The sequence below is a fragment of the Erpetoichthys calabaricus genome, chromosome 7 (assembly GCF_900747795.2).
Source record: "Erpetoichthys calabaricus chromosome 7, fErpCal1.3, whole genome shotgun sequence".
NCBI classification, from domain to species: domain Eukaryota; kingdom Metazoa; phylum Chordata; class Cladistia; order Polypteriformes; family Polypteridae; genus Erpetoichthys; species Erpetoichthys calabaricus.
This window is the reverse complement of record NC_041400.2, coordinates 90,854,799-90,870,203: the sequence shown is the minus strand read 5'-3', so window position 1 is coordinate 90,870,203 and position 15,405 is coordinate 90,854,799. Positions and strand designations below refer to the sequence as shown.

The 15,405-nt window shown below is 36.1% G+C and overlaps 1 protein-coding gene across 1 annotated transcript in view; it reads left to right on the top strand.

Annotated features, from left to right (window-relative positions):
• focad (focadhesin) overlaps positions 1–15,405 on the top strand; it is a 351,198-nt gene that overhangs the window by 154,060 nt on the left and 181,733 nt on the right. Inside the window, 2 exon segments of the mRNA XM_051930168.1 lie at positions 3,277–3,327; positions 5,840–5,923. Coding sequence (XP_051786128.1) covers positions 3,277–3,327; positions 5,840–5,923 — 135 coding nt within the window.

The window sequence follows — 15,405 nt, the reverse complement described above, 5'->3', positions numbered from 1 at the left end:
CTTATTAATTTTTCAACATTGTGTAAAATAACTTTATAAAGTAACATAAAAGGTTTAAATACTGGTTATCCTTTTACACTAAAATATTACTAAAGAGATACAAAAAAAGTAAAATACATATGTTCTTTTTCTTTAAGGAGATTAAATATTACTGAAGAAAGAAAAAAAAAAACTAAAACAGCCAAATGGGGCTATGCATACAAACTTAAAAGGTTTAAATAAAACAGAAATATACACTTTTATTTTTACTTGCTTAACTTGTGGAGGGTGTATCCTGTAGCAAAGCCCTAACTTTTTTCGTGAAAGCCCGTTTCAGTCAATAAGTCTTAAAAACAGGTGTAAAGATATTGACAATAAGCTACGCAAACCCACCAAGAAATGGAATCGTTTAAATCAAGTATCATTACATCTTCCTTTCTTAAAGAGAAGTAAGGCAGTACTTATAAGCTTACATATATATATATATATATAGACATATATATATATATCTATATCTATATATATCTATATCTATATATATCTAAATCTATATATATATATATATATATATATATATATATATATATCTATATCACTCTCTCTCTCTCTCTCTCTCTCTCTCTCTCTCTCTCTCTCTCTCTCTCTCTCTCTATATATATATATATATATATATATATATATATATATATATATATATCTATATATATATATATATATATATATATATATATATATATATATATATATATAAATCCCCACGAAGTACTGCTTTTAAATTTTTATGAAGAAGAAAAGCTTTTTAAATTGAGGGAAAATATCCCAATAGCAATTTGTTAAGGATCTGTTTTTTTGTGAAGAAGCCTTAACACAGCTTTTCCGCTGTTTTATAAACGAACGCCATATAAGGTCTTCCTTTTTCCTTGCTTCGCCAAGGAAAGAGCCTTTTTATTAAATCCAAGGGTTCTTCGCTTTTTTTTTTTGTTTGTTTATTACGATTGTTATAGTTCTGTTTGTATACGACGTTGTCAGTTCAGCACTCGGGTTGTAATATGACCAAGCCGTGCAAGCTTACTGTTAAGAATGCAACGTATAGTTGTACATGAGAAAAGCAATCTTGCCTCAAATCAATGGCAAACTTTTGTAGGTCTATGAACTTAATTTAAAGTTTAGGTTTACACGGTGCTTTCTTTCCGAAGTACCTGCACTCATGAATATGTCTGTATGCGTCAGTCACTCAAATCCCCGCGCTTCGCACCGGCGAAGTACTGCTTTTAAATTTTTATTAAGAAGAAAAGAAAACCTTTTAAAATTGAGGGAAAATATACCAATAACAGTTTGTTAAGGATCTGTTTTTTTGTGAAGCTGCGTTCACTCGAGTGATCACTTCGAGATGACTTGCTGGCTAACCATAAGCGTTACCTGGTAGGTAACCACCCATACAATCAGATTGTGAATCAGACTACAAATGCCGTGAATGTAATTACCCCGACCTACATGCTGTCAAATAAACGAACCACACGCCGTGGCGCAATTTTAGGGGCTTAGCCTCTAGCGCTGATGTCCGAGGTTCGATTCCCGTAAGGGAGTGAAGTGAGCACTGGTTTTAAAGTACTGCTTTTAAATTTTTATTAAGAAGAAAAGAAAACCTTTTTAAATTAAGTCTTAAAAAGAGCTGTAAAGATATTGACAATAAGCTACGCAAACCCACCAAGACATGCAATTGTTTAAATCAAAGCGCGAGTCGAAAAACACCATCCCATAATATTAGTTAACGATTAACACATTTCTATATGTATTGTAAGCATACAATACAACTGATAATATGTTGCGCTTATTTATCTGGTGTACTGACATTTTTGCGCGTTTAACGGCTGAAATCTAACGTGGTTTGTGCCCTTCAGAATGAAAAGAGGTTGCATTTACCTTTTTAATAAAAGGCTAGCTTTTAAGCCTGAGAAATCACCCCGTAAATGCACACGTTTAATTGCACGTGTTAATATGTATGCTTACACAGTATTAAAAGACACTCAACAAGTACACAGTATTAAAAGACAGTCAACAATTAACGTCATTTACCTTCGTTCCCGCGTTTGACTTGTGCTGTAAATCTCTTCCTCGTTTTCAGTTCATGTGATTACATAGGAGGCGTAATACGTGACTCCGCCTCCTCCATTAGAGTATATGGACAAAAAACAGGTTCCAGTTATGACCAGTACACATAGAATTTCGAAATAAAACCTGCCTAACTTTTGTAAGTAAGCTGTAAGGAATGAGCCTGCCAAATTTCAGACTTCTACCTACACGGGAAGTTGGAGAATTAGTGATGAGTGAGTCAGTCAAACAGGTTCCAGTTATGACCATTACACGTAGAATTTCGAAATAAAACCTGCCTAACTTTTGTAAGTAAGCTGTAAGGAATGAGCCAGCCAAATTTCAGCCTTCTACCTACACGGGAAGTTGGAGAATTAGTGATGAATGAGTCAGTCAAACAGGTTCCAGTTATGACCATTACGCGTAGAATTTCGAAATAAAACCTGCCTAACTTTTGTAAGTAAGCTGTAAGGAATGAGCCTGCCAAATTTCAGACTACTACCTACACGGGAAGTTGGAGAATTAGTGATGAGTGAGTCAGTCAAACAGGTTCCAGTTATGACCATTACGCGTAGAATTTCGAAATAAAACCTGCCTAACTTTTGTAAGTAAGCTGTAAGGAATGAGCCTGCCAAATTTCAGACTTCTACCTACACGGGAAGTTGGAGAATTAGTGATGAGTGAGTGAGTCAGTCAGTCAGTCAGTCAGTCAGTGAGTCAGTGAGGGCTTTGCCTTTTATTAGTATAGATATGCTTACATATAAAATCCGCGATAGAGTGAAGCCGCGAAAGGCGAAGCGCGATATAGCGAGGGATCACTGTATATGTTTACATAACCTCTTTAACACACTACTTCTCCGCTGCGAAGCGCGTCTGTACTACTAGTCTTTATAATATTATGCATTTTTATTACATATTTTGTTATGTTAATGGTTAGAGACACACACACACATTTTTCCTTCACTTAAAATATTCAAACAAATATAATTAATCTGTCACTAAACAACAGGTAAATGGTAAAAATAATAATAATTTAGAGGCGCTCTGTTGTATTATTGTATGTTTTTAGTTTTCATTTGTATTTTAGTTGTTAATCTTGAATATTATTTGTGATTAAATTATAGCTCAATAATCATTTTTTTTCAGCATTTTTATTATTAGCTGTGCTAATTTATGTTATATTTGATTGATTCTTTTTGTCCATAGAAATTTAAAGCACAAGTAGTCACTATTCTTTGGAGCTATTCTCAAAATAAAGTGAGTACTCACTATACATTTCTGCAAGTACATTGTTTTGCTTTTTTTGCTAATTTATTTATGAATTTGAAAGTATTTTTTAAAAGGTTCTTTTTTAATGTTTTATTCATAAATATTTAGTATTGACATCTTTAACAAAAATGTGTGTTAATATCAAACAATATTTGTAATAACATTGGAATCTATAGTCATCCAGAAATATGAATTAAATTTCATTGCATTAACTGTAATTGGTCAGATGTTGAATTAACAAAATATGATTTAAGGAGGCCATGCTGCCCACGTGTTCTCTTTAACAAGAATTAGTTTCACCCAGATTCAGTGGTGCAGCTAATATGAAATCCATCTTCAGAAATGGCAGAAATTATTTAAATCCAGAGCAACTTAATGCTATATTGAATCCCAAAGACGGCTTCATATGGGAATAATTGTGTATTAAGAACCTCCCATGGTTGGCATTTGTTGTGTTTGTAATGCTGAGTAACGTAATGTTATGCAGGAGCACACCTAACCAGGTATTATGCAACTGCTCTGGAGACAGTGGTCCACATAGGATATGAAGTGTCCTATATTGAAGAGAGCTTGGATGACATGGCTAAATAGAGAAGTATGTTTGAGTTGCAAGATTCCCAAGACATAACAACTATGTGAGGTTGAGCATTGTCTTGCTAAAACATGGCACCATGCAGGCCTTTCATAAAATATCTTAGGTTAGGTGAGGGAATTTATGTGGCATGTTCTTATACAGTCAAACTACTTACAATGAGCAGCTGAGCTGACAGACCGTAACATGTGATGGAGTCTCACATTATGACATCTATTGCTGTGGCTCTGTTGGTGGAGGAAAACTGTCTGGATCAGACTTTTGTGCACAATGTCTCCATGTGCAAATCCTGTACTCTTAAGCATTTAGTGTATTATTCATTGGTGCAAATGAGCGAATGAAAGTATATAGAAATTAGGGTCTCTGTACTGATATCAGTCAAGATGTACTCAGTGATGGTGAAAGATTAATGTCACAGGTCATAATTTATACTGAGAAAACAGTTTCACCTTAAGAGTTGCCGTCTTTTAATCTGAGGCATAACACAGTAATGTATAGGGGCATAACATCTCTGTAGATGGTACAAAGCAATCATATAGGTGTGGTTATGGCCAGTTATAGAATCCATTGGTCCTCTTATGGTGGTACACTTCTTGGCCTTTAAGAACTTTCCCAGTAGGTCTGAGGAGTCTTTCTCCAAACACTGTTGTCAACAGTGGCATAACCTTAGTCTATCCTGGCCTAATCTGTGAAAAGGCAGAAGCCAGTCATGAGCAGGTCACTAGTCTTTTTCTGGGCACACTCAGGCACACTTCAACACCTTCTCAGAACTGGCCAATTTATAGTAACCAGTTTCTCTGTCTTAACCTTTTTGGGAGGAAAACCAGGATATCCAGAGCAAAATAAGTGCAGACAAGGGGAGAATATGTAAATTCCACATAGACAGTGACAAGGCCATGATTCTTTTTTTCTTTAATATTTTATTGTTAAAAACAAGAACATTATAATAGCATTCTACTTACCAAACGAATAATACATTGCCAGATGCATTTACTTCTAACTGAGTACAATAAAAATAAATGAAAAATAGAAAAAAAGCAAGCCAAAAAAAACCGAAATGAGACTAAAGTTCTACACAAAGGAAGGAGAAGAGACCCAGGTTTTTTTGCAAAATGATTAATAACTTTAGATAGGTCTAGCCTGCTTACTCTGAAATAATATTAATGAATTTTTGCCATGTTGTAAAAGGTTCTGAACATATCCTCTAAGAGAGAGTTTTATTTTTTTCTAATTTAAGATGCAAATAAGATGTCGATATAGAGATGTCTAAGTGACTTAATCCATTGCATTTTGCATGAGTTAAAGACTGAGGTCAAAGATGGCTAAAAAAGGTAATTATTTTATATGGGGGTAAAAAACGCTGACTTCCGAGGTTCGATCCCCGAGAGGGGTGGAGTGAGTGTGTACGCCTGATGAGCCCAAATAAGGGCGAAACATGTGTCACATACTCTTTGCATTATTTGACAGTAAACTATGCAACATATACATACACATATCTATGTAAACACACACAGAGACCTGAACTTGTTCCACCAATGTTGAGCTACAGGTGAGTATTAAAATTATATTCCATTACAAGATTCATTGGTGCACTCTCACACAGTGCTGATTTACAATAGCTACATAATCTAGCATCATGGCTTTTAGGAATGTGGGAGGAAATCCAGGGTATCTAGAGAAAAAATTCAGGCTCCCACGGGGAGATATGCAGACTCCACACAGACATTGAACTGCCATTGGATTGGAATCCATGAAGCTGGAATTAGAAGGAAAAACAGTTGGATTAGTGAGGTAAACTGGCAATAGAAATAAAAAAAGTAGAAAAAGGTTTGATTAGTGAGGTATTGTGTTTCACTTGACATGGATTACATTACATGAGTTTGAATTATTTTTTTTAATTGTTCCTAGGATTCCATGGTTGCAAGTAGTGCATTTAAGTCTCTCTCTCAGTTTTCTGCTGAAGAGCATACAATTTTTCATTTGCCTGAACAGGTAAGAATTCTCGGTCAGTCTATCAATTTTATTTTACGTAGCGCATTTTATAAATGTTATCATCATAAGGCTCCTTGCATAGAAAATAAGAATATATTTTCAAATAAAAAGTAAATAGAAGAATTTTCAGTTACATGTTACACCTACAGGCTAAAATACAAAAAGTAAAGATCCAGTGAGAAATCACCAAGCTTTTTGAGCTGATTGTGAAATTCTGTGAGAACCAAATCATTTTACAGCATTTTTAATTTTACAAATGTACACTTTACAATAAACTTGAATATGATAAATGTTCTTTCCTTACTTAAACAGTGGTTTTATTACAGCTATTTTTCATTCAAACCATTCATTGTTTAACTAGGAGCTGCCTATCATGAGGCATTGAATTATTTAAATATTCTTATCAACTATGTCAGTGTATACATTTAAGAGAAGTAAAACCTGATAACTAAGGGAAAGGGAGATAAATCAACACCTCGTATTTTTCATGTACAGCTATTTAATTTTTTTGAGTAATTCTGGAGAAAGATTACATCTATATATTAATTAAATATTGAACTACTACAACTTTCATATACTTGAAAGAGTTTATCTGATTAACATTATTTGAAATGTATTGTATAATGTAATAGTAACAAATGGGTATTTGCTACAGTATAGACCAAAATTCCATATTTCATAATATTTTGATTAAAGAGTCATAATTTCAATGTTGAATATTTCAATTAAAATTAACCTAGCTGTTTGTGTGGTACAATGTATATGTTATTTATTTTTAAATTGTTATAATCCATGTAATAATTTCAAGATGTGTCCATAACAGTATAAAAGATGTGTTTATTTATTCTATCCTTGCCTTTGCAATTATTTCATCATTGCTCTCTTTCCATTGTATGACTTCTCTACCTTAATGGATGTGCTCTAGAGGGAAGCTTGCAGAAAATAGTCTATTGGCTTTTTAAACTGACATTTTGTTGCATACATTGCATTTCCAGAGCAACCAGGTGTAGTTGCCTTAGCATCCATCTTTATCCCAATGGAATATTTTGTTTTTAACTAACCGTTTAACCTATATTATATACATAACAGTAATTCTGAAGTGCATTGTAAGCCATAAAGCTAAATGAAGCTATGCATTTCATTGAGCAGAACGCACATATGATATCAGTTTGGAAATTGATACTTTTAATCATTTTGAAAACATAGATTGTTTTGTGGAAATGTTTATGTGTCTCAAGGGATCTAAATACATATCAACTGAACATGTAGGGATTTAGAGGAACATGCTGTTCTTTGCGTATTGGAAATGTTTTAGTTGTTGATTGCAAATGTTCATTAAAACCTGCGTTAACATTTTAGTGAAGGACATAATGATTTCAATAAATAATATGGTATTGTTCTTAGAATATATAAACTTATAGCTTGATAATATATTGGATTTTACACCGCTGCTGTTGCTGCTTTTGAATGCACAGAGGATACTAATCATTGTTTAGAAGTCATTTCTTGGTACTGTACCTGAAAATACAAGTGTACTGTAGCTGCTTAACGTGTGTGACCATGAGATAGTGGTACACTACCTTTGGGTGCAAAAGAGGTCATGTTTTACATTGTTAGATACCTGTACAGTACATGCTTTTTTGCTCTTTTCACAGTGCGGAGGCTTCTGCCTTGTGCCATGTGAAGATTTGCTATTCATCTTTCTGTGCTAATAATGGATGTATTTTTCCTCAAAGTATGTTTTCAATACCTATTAAATTTAACTAGTATGCTGTTATTCACCCTAATTCAGTGGCCACATTTGCAGAGTCATTTAACATCAGTCTGAATTTCACTTGTTTGAGTCTCTCTCACCTACTGAATATGTTAAATATCTTGGCATCAAGTTAAATAAGGTTCTATTTACTTTACTACAAATATGGCAGTAAATCAGCAAGATACCCATAAATTGGTGCATTCCTTCACTAAAGTGTGGCAGCGTTTTTGATTGTCATTCTATTTTTGTAAAAAGCAGAGGTTGAAATACTGTTTAATAATTATAGACTTAACAGGTTCTGAAAGTAAGTCTTGTTGAGTATCTCAAACTATTGGACATCAATCAAAAGAGAAGTAGCTATAGTAAGCCTAATATTGAGCGAGGGATTAGAAACAGGACAACAGTTTAAAGATATAAATATATATGCAAATATATATAAATGCAAATTTTTCTGATGTCATATTTTTTGGAATCATAAATAAAAAAATTCTAATATCAAGAAGAGATGACTCTGTAAACTAATGGGAAATCATTTGCCATAAGAACACATTTAATGCAAAGAATGTCTGAAGTAAGTTTAATTTCAGCTAACTTTCGTGCCTTAAGTTCCCCTGAAAAATGTGTCTTTAATGGTACCAAATATTGAAATATTAACTAATAATGTCCTCCTTTGATTAACTACTGAAGAGAGCAAGACAGTACAGTGGTGAAGGAGTTGAACAAGACACTAAAATAAGAATGCAATTATATACTGCAATGACCGTTCATTACACTGCTGTAGAAGTTAGAATATTAAGGTACATAGACAACAGTTTCAACATGCTGTGGCTAACACCTAACACCATTTCATAGAAAATTAACACACCACATAACTGGTTGGCCTGGAAGACATAGTTAAAAAGTGTAAAAGTTATCAATGTAACTAGTATATGTCATAAACGAAAAAGGAATTATATTGTGTTCATAAAACAGTTTAAAATTAAATTGGATTTATTGAAGGTGCAGTCAATAATTTTAAAGACTGCCTGCCATGTGGTGCTGCAGGTATGATTCTACACATCATGCTAAGAAGTTGTTTAGTGATGTTGAGTGAAATGTGTGTGCAGATCATTGGCTATGTAAGAAATCTCCACTTGTTTGCACTTATCCAGCATTGTGTTTTGCCAGCCTCTCAGTAAATCATCAACTCACACCCTACGCTTTTTATAGCAGGTGCATGGGCAATAAACATCAATGTGTTTGATCACAGCTACACTGCAAAAAAACTTAGCCTAGAAATAAGATAAAAACACTGAAATTCAGGAGAAAATGACTTGATATTAGTGAAATTATCTGTCCATGCAGCAAGATAATTTTACTTGCCAAGAAATCTTAAAAATAAGTTAGTTCCAGTCTAGAAATAAGAAAGGTGTTCAAAGGTTTGAAATAAGTAGAAAATGCTGTTTTTTAGAACAAATTGCTTGAGATTAGACTTCCTATGGTGGAAATACACTGAATATTAGAAAATAATTTTTAATTCAGTTGTTTTAATTTTAGCACACAGAAAAATGAAGGCCAAGGAACAAGAGAATAAATCACTAATATAAGTGGAAAATTCTTAATACCAGTGGAGAAAGAAAGTCTTGTTACTTGAAACAAGTTAGCTCATCTTGAAATAGGTAGTCCAATATTTAATCTCAGAGCATAGATCTTAAAACAGGAAAATTATTTTACAAAAATCACAGAATAAGAAAAAAATATATGATAATTAAGAAATAAATGCTTGAAATAAGCAAAATTATATGCCAATGGGGTGAGATATATTGACTTGGATTTTTAAAAAATCCTGAAAGTAGTTAATTTCAACACATACTAAGCTATATTTGCATGACAGATAAAACAAAGTTCAGTCCACCTACAAAAGAATAAGGTAAAAGTAGCACAGTGCTCTCATTTTAGGATGGTCTTCTTTTCAAATTGAAACCAAATATTTTAGCAGAGGTTTGAATTAGGAATTCATTGCTATATTCAAGACACATAATTAATATATAATTTCCTGATATATGTTGGCTTCCTGAATAGATAAAATAACTTACAATAAAGACATAATCATTAGCATTGCTCTTTATTTAAGTATTGCATCAGTATCCAACAGCACTACTGCTGTGTTTACAATACAGAAACAGAAAAACATAAGCACATGAAAATTAGTTGGCACGGGAAGATTACCTTGTATATAACACAAAGGTCATATCTATATCATTATTGTACATTGTAGTTCAGGACTGTCTCATCTTGTCACAGTCAGAAATGCATAACAAACTTAATTACATAAACAAAATTTTAACAGTGGTAACTTTGCCAAAAAACAGGACAAAGAAAATACAACCTAACATGTTAAAATCCACAAAATATCAAATTATTTACAATTTATCTAATTGATTTTTAAATATTATGGTAATTATATACAGTACATCATAGACATGCATTTCTTGTTCTACATTTGGCTCACACAATTTTAGCATATTTGTATTTTCTCTTCAAATTGTGTCCAGTAATATTTCAGTATGAATTGCAGAGAGGACAGCGGCAATGCACTTAGGATATGTTAGATGTAGTGCATAATAGTATGCCATAAGGTACATACCTTCCTGCAACATTTCTTGAGGGAATGTTGTCACAGGCTCACTTCCAATAGCTAGCATCTTGGTCCACAATAAGGGCAGCGCTAGTCAGTGGTCAGTCTTTGCTGTAGAATGGCATCAGGATCTTCGGAATTCTTCAAGACAAACAAAAACGTACAAAGAAAATAGGCTGAATTTATTTTATCCTCTGTAGTCCAATACAGATTTATTATAAATTTACTTATTTATAATACTGAATTAATGTGCTAATTTTAACAGAAGCAGTTATACACAGCTTGTAATTGAAATAGCAAAGAAATCACTAAAAATTAAAGATTGTTATATTCTGTTGAGCCCTTTTAATCAAACCGTTTAATGTATAACGTCGTTCCTGTAGCTAACATTAAAAACAACCCTGAAAATTGCTGCCAGTCACAGATGGATAGAATTGCAGTAACTGTCTGCATTTTTACATTGCTTAAAGGAAAAATAAAAAGTTTTACCTTAAGGCCATGAACTAATGCCTCATGTTTTGTTTCCCAGCTTTTTGGGGGGTCTTCTTCTTTAATCCATAGCTGGCGTTTGGAAAGGATGTTGACCTCTTAGCCAATACGCTGCTGTTGGTGCCACTGGATTCCGTGCTCTGTTCACCACACTCTTCCATGCTAGTTGATCGGTTGCTTGCTTCGATTGTTGTCAGTTGCTGGTTCTTTAGGTCATTCTCTACGTGTTTCAACCATGTCATCTTCGGTGCTTGTTGTTGTATCCTCCAATCGGGAGGACGTTTTCTCCATAGGAGTTTGTGTGGTAGTCGATTTCCATCCATCCTACAGACATGGCCGAACCATCTTAATCGACGTTTTTGAATTTCCTCCGCGATCGATGCCTGTTGATCGCATCCTTCTCTGATTGTCTCGTTTCGGAGGCGGTCGCGGAGTGAGACACAGAGAATCTGTCTCAAGCATCGCATTTGGAAGGCCTCGAGCTTGTTGAGGTCAGACTTGAGCAATGTCCATGTTTCCGATCCGTAAAGAAAAATTGGAAGGATCAGCGTCCTATATAGGCGTATTTTGGTTTTGATGGTAATATTCACCCGCTTCCATATGCACCACTTGAGTGAGGCAAATGCTGCTGTTGCCTGGCCGATCCGGCTGTGAACTTCGGTTGCCGACGCTGCTTTCTTCTCCGTGATCAATGATCCCAAGTACTTGAACTTTGGTACCTGCTCGATTCGAGTTCCCTCAAGGTAAACTCTGGCTTCCGATCCGTCTGTCGTAAGTACTTTGGTCTTATCCACGTTGATTCTCAATCCGTATGACTGTGCAATGCGGAAATATCATACAAAGTGTCCGTTGCTTCAATATCTGTGTCGGCGAAAACAGCGCTGTCATCGGCGAACATCAGATCGGTTAAGAAGTTTGTATCGTCGTATCGAACTCCGTGTCGCCCATCGAATGCTTCTCGCATAATCGCGTCGATCATAGTGTTGAAAAGAAGCGGCGAGGCGACATCTCCTTTCCGGACTCCAGTTCGAATCGGGAACTCCTCAGACATGTCATTCTGGATACGGACACTGCTGGTTGAGCCATCGTACAATGCTTGAAGAAGATGAATGATTTTCAGCGGCACATGTTCGATCTCTAGGGCTCTCCACAAACTGGTCCGATCGATGCAATTGAAGGCAGATTTGAAACCGATGAAGACGATGACAGTTCATTTACCGCATCAAATTCTTTCTTCCGTTATCTGACGGAGAGCGAATATCTGGTTGATGCATCCTCGATTTGATCTAAATCCAGCTTGTTCTTCCCGACTCGTTTGCTCTCGGTGTTTCTGTAGCCTCGATTGTATGATTTTCATAAAAACTTTGCTGACAACCGAGAGGAGGCTAATACCGCGATAATTCTTGCATTCCCAACTGTCACCTTTCTTCAAAATAGGCACAACGATCGCTTTCTTCCACGCCGATGGAACGCGGTCCAAATGCCATATATGCGTTACGAGAAAGTGGAGTTGTTGTAATAAGACGTCTCCTCCGGCTTTGATCATCTTGGCGGTTACTTGATCTCCTCCCGGTGCTTTACCATTTCTCAGGGATTTTATTGCCGTATTCACCTCGTTGATTGTTGGTTCGGTATCGGGAAACTGATTCATCGGCTGCTCGATAATCGGTGGTTCGGGCACTGGACCTTGTGGCGGATCATGGTTGTACAGCTGGTGAAAGAATTCTCTCCACCGCTGCAGGCGCTCATGAGAAGAGTTCACGAAAGTTCCATCCGACTTTTTAATATTGTCATTCGTTGATGTAGTTTTGCCGCCTAACCATCGGATTGTCTGGTACAGTGTCCGGTACTCGTGTCTCGACGCTGCTTCTTCCATGTCGGCCGCAACGCTATTCCAGTGCGCTTCCCGTTCTGATTTCATTTTCTGTCGAACTTCTTTGTTTAATTGTCGATACTGCTCGAAATCGACGTGTTTCATGCGTTTTCGCTGGTCGATAAGGTCGAGACAATCATCCGAAATCCATTGCTGTGTCCATCGACGGATGGGTGGGCACAGCTCCATTGCACACCCCACAATGGACTCCGATAGTTGTTTTTCTTCTGCTTCGATATCGCCCGGTGTTGTATGTGCTGCGAATTTGTTGGATAATGCGATTTGAAATTCTCGTCCGGTTGCTGGGTCTTGTAGATAGGCCCAGTTCCTCCTAGTTGGTGGTGACGCCTTTTTCTTCGCTTTTTGTAATTTCATTTGCAGTTTCGCTCGGATAAGATAATGGTCCGATCCACAGTCGGGTCCACGCATCGCACGTACGTCTTTGAGTGTTGATCTGAATCTGGTGTTGACCAGAACGTAGTCCAATATCGCTGCATCGTTGCCGGATGGATTTCGCCACGTGAGTTGATGTTTAAGGGGGTGACGAAAGATGCTGTTGCCAACAGCCAAGTTGTTTGACGCTGCGAAAGATAAAAGGCGTACTCCGTTGTCGTTGATTTCCCCATGTCCAAATTTGCCAATTGTTTTTTCCCATCCGGTTCGATCTGCACCCGTATGTGCATTAAAGTCGCCCGCGAGTATGATTAATTCGGTTTGGGGTATCGTATCCAGTGTGTGTTGCAGCTGATCGTAGAATTCGTCCTTTTTCGTGTCCGGGCTGGTCTTGGTTGGAGCGTAGACGGATACGATATAGGTCTTGATCGTTCCATCGATAGTGATAACCGCCAGGTGCTCAGATATCGGTTGGAATGCGATAACACTAGCGGCAGTCCTTTGATTGAACATAAAACCAACACCGGCCTCTCGTTTGTCACCACCGGAATAGAATAGCGTCATCGTCTCGTCGATTGTTGGCGGATCGACATTCATTGTCCCGGATTCCATGAGCCGCAGTTCTGATAGCGTACAGATCGATATTTTGCATTTCGATAATTCCTTGGCAATAATTTCTTTTTGACCGACGTGATGTCCCGTTCGCACATTCCACGCGGCGATTTGTATTTCCGATTTTGGTGTAATTAATTTGGGTCTTTGGCCAGTAGCACACTTCTCACCAGCATTCCTGGTCCCCAAGGCTGGCGCATCGGCTGCCCCGAATGCGGTAGCATTTATTCGTAAGTGATTAAGTCGTATATCCATGCGGTTTCTTGCCTATTTTCTTCGGTTTCCCGATTCTGATCGGCGTGGCAGGCCGACCACCCTCCTCCTTTCTCACCCTGGGCTTGGGACCAGACGTTGGCGGAGTTTTTTGGGGGTAGAGAAAGTGAAGGAAACATGGATGGCAGAGCTCTAAACATGGCGATGGCATTTTTCACTAATGAAAAAAAAAATTAAATATCTTTCACATTATGTTCTAATATAACTCAAACATTCTCCTTTTAATGAAAACAACAACATACAGCAAGCTTTAAATTGAGAATGATTTATAACAAAAATGATATGATGTCTGATATTATTTTTACCTACTAATATGCTAGAACATGAACGAACAATTGAAATGAACCTTACATAGATCATATTTAAAGTTTTAAGTTTTCTTTAAAATATTCCTTCATTATTTATACCTAACGAGCTGTATATACCCGGCGTTGCCCGGGGCAGAAGTAACCTAATCGGTCAAACACTTACATATATACCAAAGTAAACCTAATCGGTTAAACAGCTTCATATATACAGAAGCGAACCTAATTGGTCAAACAGTTATGAATGTGCAGAATGATTTTACAAACATTATGCGTGTTAACAATCATTAAAAAGAAAAGATTGAGGAACTGTTCTTCTATATGTGATGAAGCCACTAATAAGACAGATTTTTTTCAGGACCCAGCTGTTTCATAACTAAACTACTGCCACCCCAAAGTAATGCCTAATAGTGGTTTTTGGGGTAGCTGTGGAATAAAAAGGGTGTTTTTTAGTCAGTAAGAATCTGACAGTACCCTTCAGTACGGGCTGAAGGGTGCCTATGTAAGGTTTTACATCCTTCCCGTATGGAAAAAAAAACATACTAAACTTTTTTTTCATCATTACAGATAATCTCAGTCAAATCGAAGTACGCATTCTCAATTTATTTTTATGTAATTTTTACTTTTTCACAAAGCCATCCCATGCCAATTTGTATGAATAAACTTTTGCTAGAGAGTTAGCAAAAGTTTATTCATGCACATATTTTAATACGGATAATCTATCTCTAATGAAGGTTCTCATTTTCATTCTAATTTAAAATAATAATAGATACTCATTTTTTTCTTCTGTTTTAGAAAAACCAATCTATGCCACCTACGTCTTCGTCAAGTCTGCTTCATCCAGCTTCATCACATATAGAAGAAGAGTTCCTCAATCTTTTCTTTTTAATGATTGTTAACACGCATAATCTTTGTAAAATTATTCTGCACATGCATAACTGTTTGACCAATTAGGTTCGCTTCTGTATATATGAAGCTGTTTCATCGATTAGGTTTGCTTTTGTATTTATGTAACTGTTTGACCAATTAGGTTTGCTTATGTATATAGATTAGCTGTTTGTCCGATTAGGTTCGCTTTTTTTATATATGTAACTGTTTGACCGATTAGGTTTACTTTGGTATATATGTAAGTGTTTGACCAATTAGGTTACTTCTGCCCCGGGC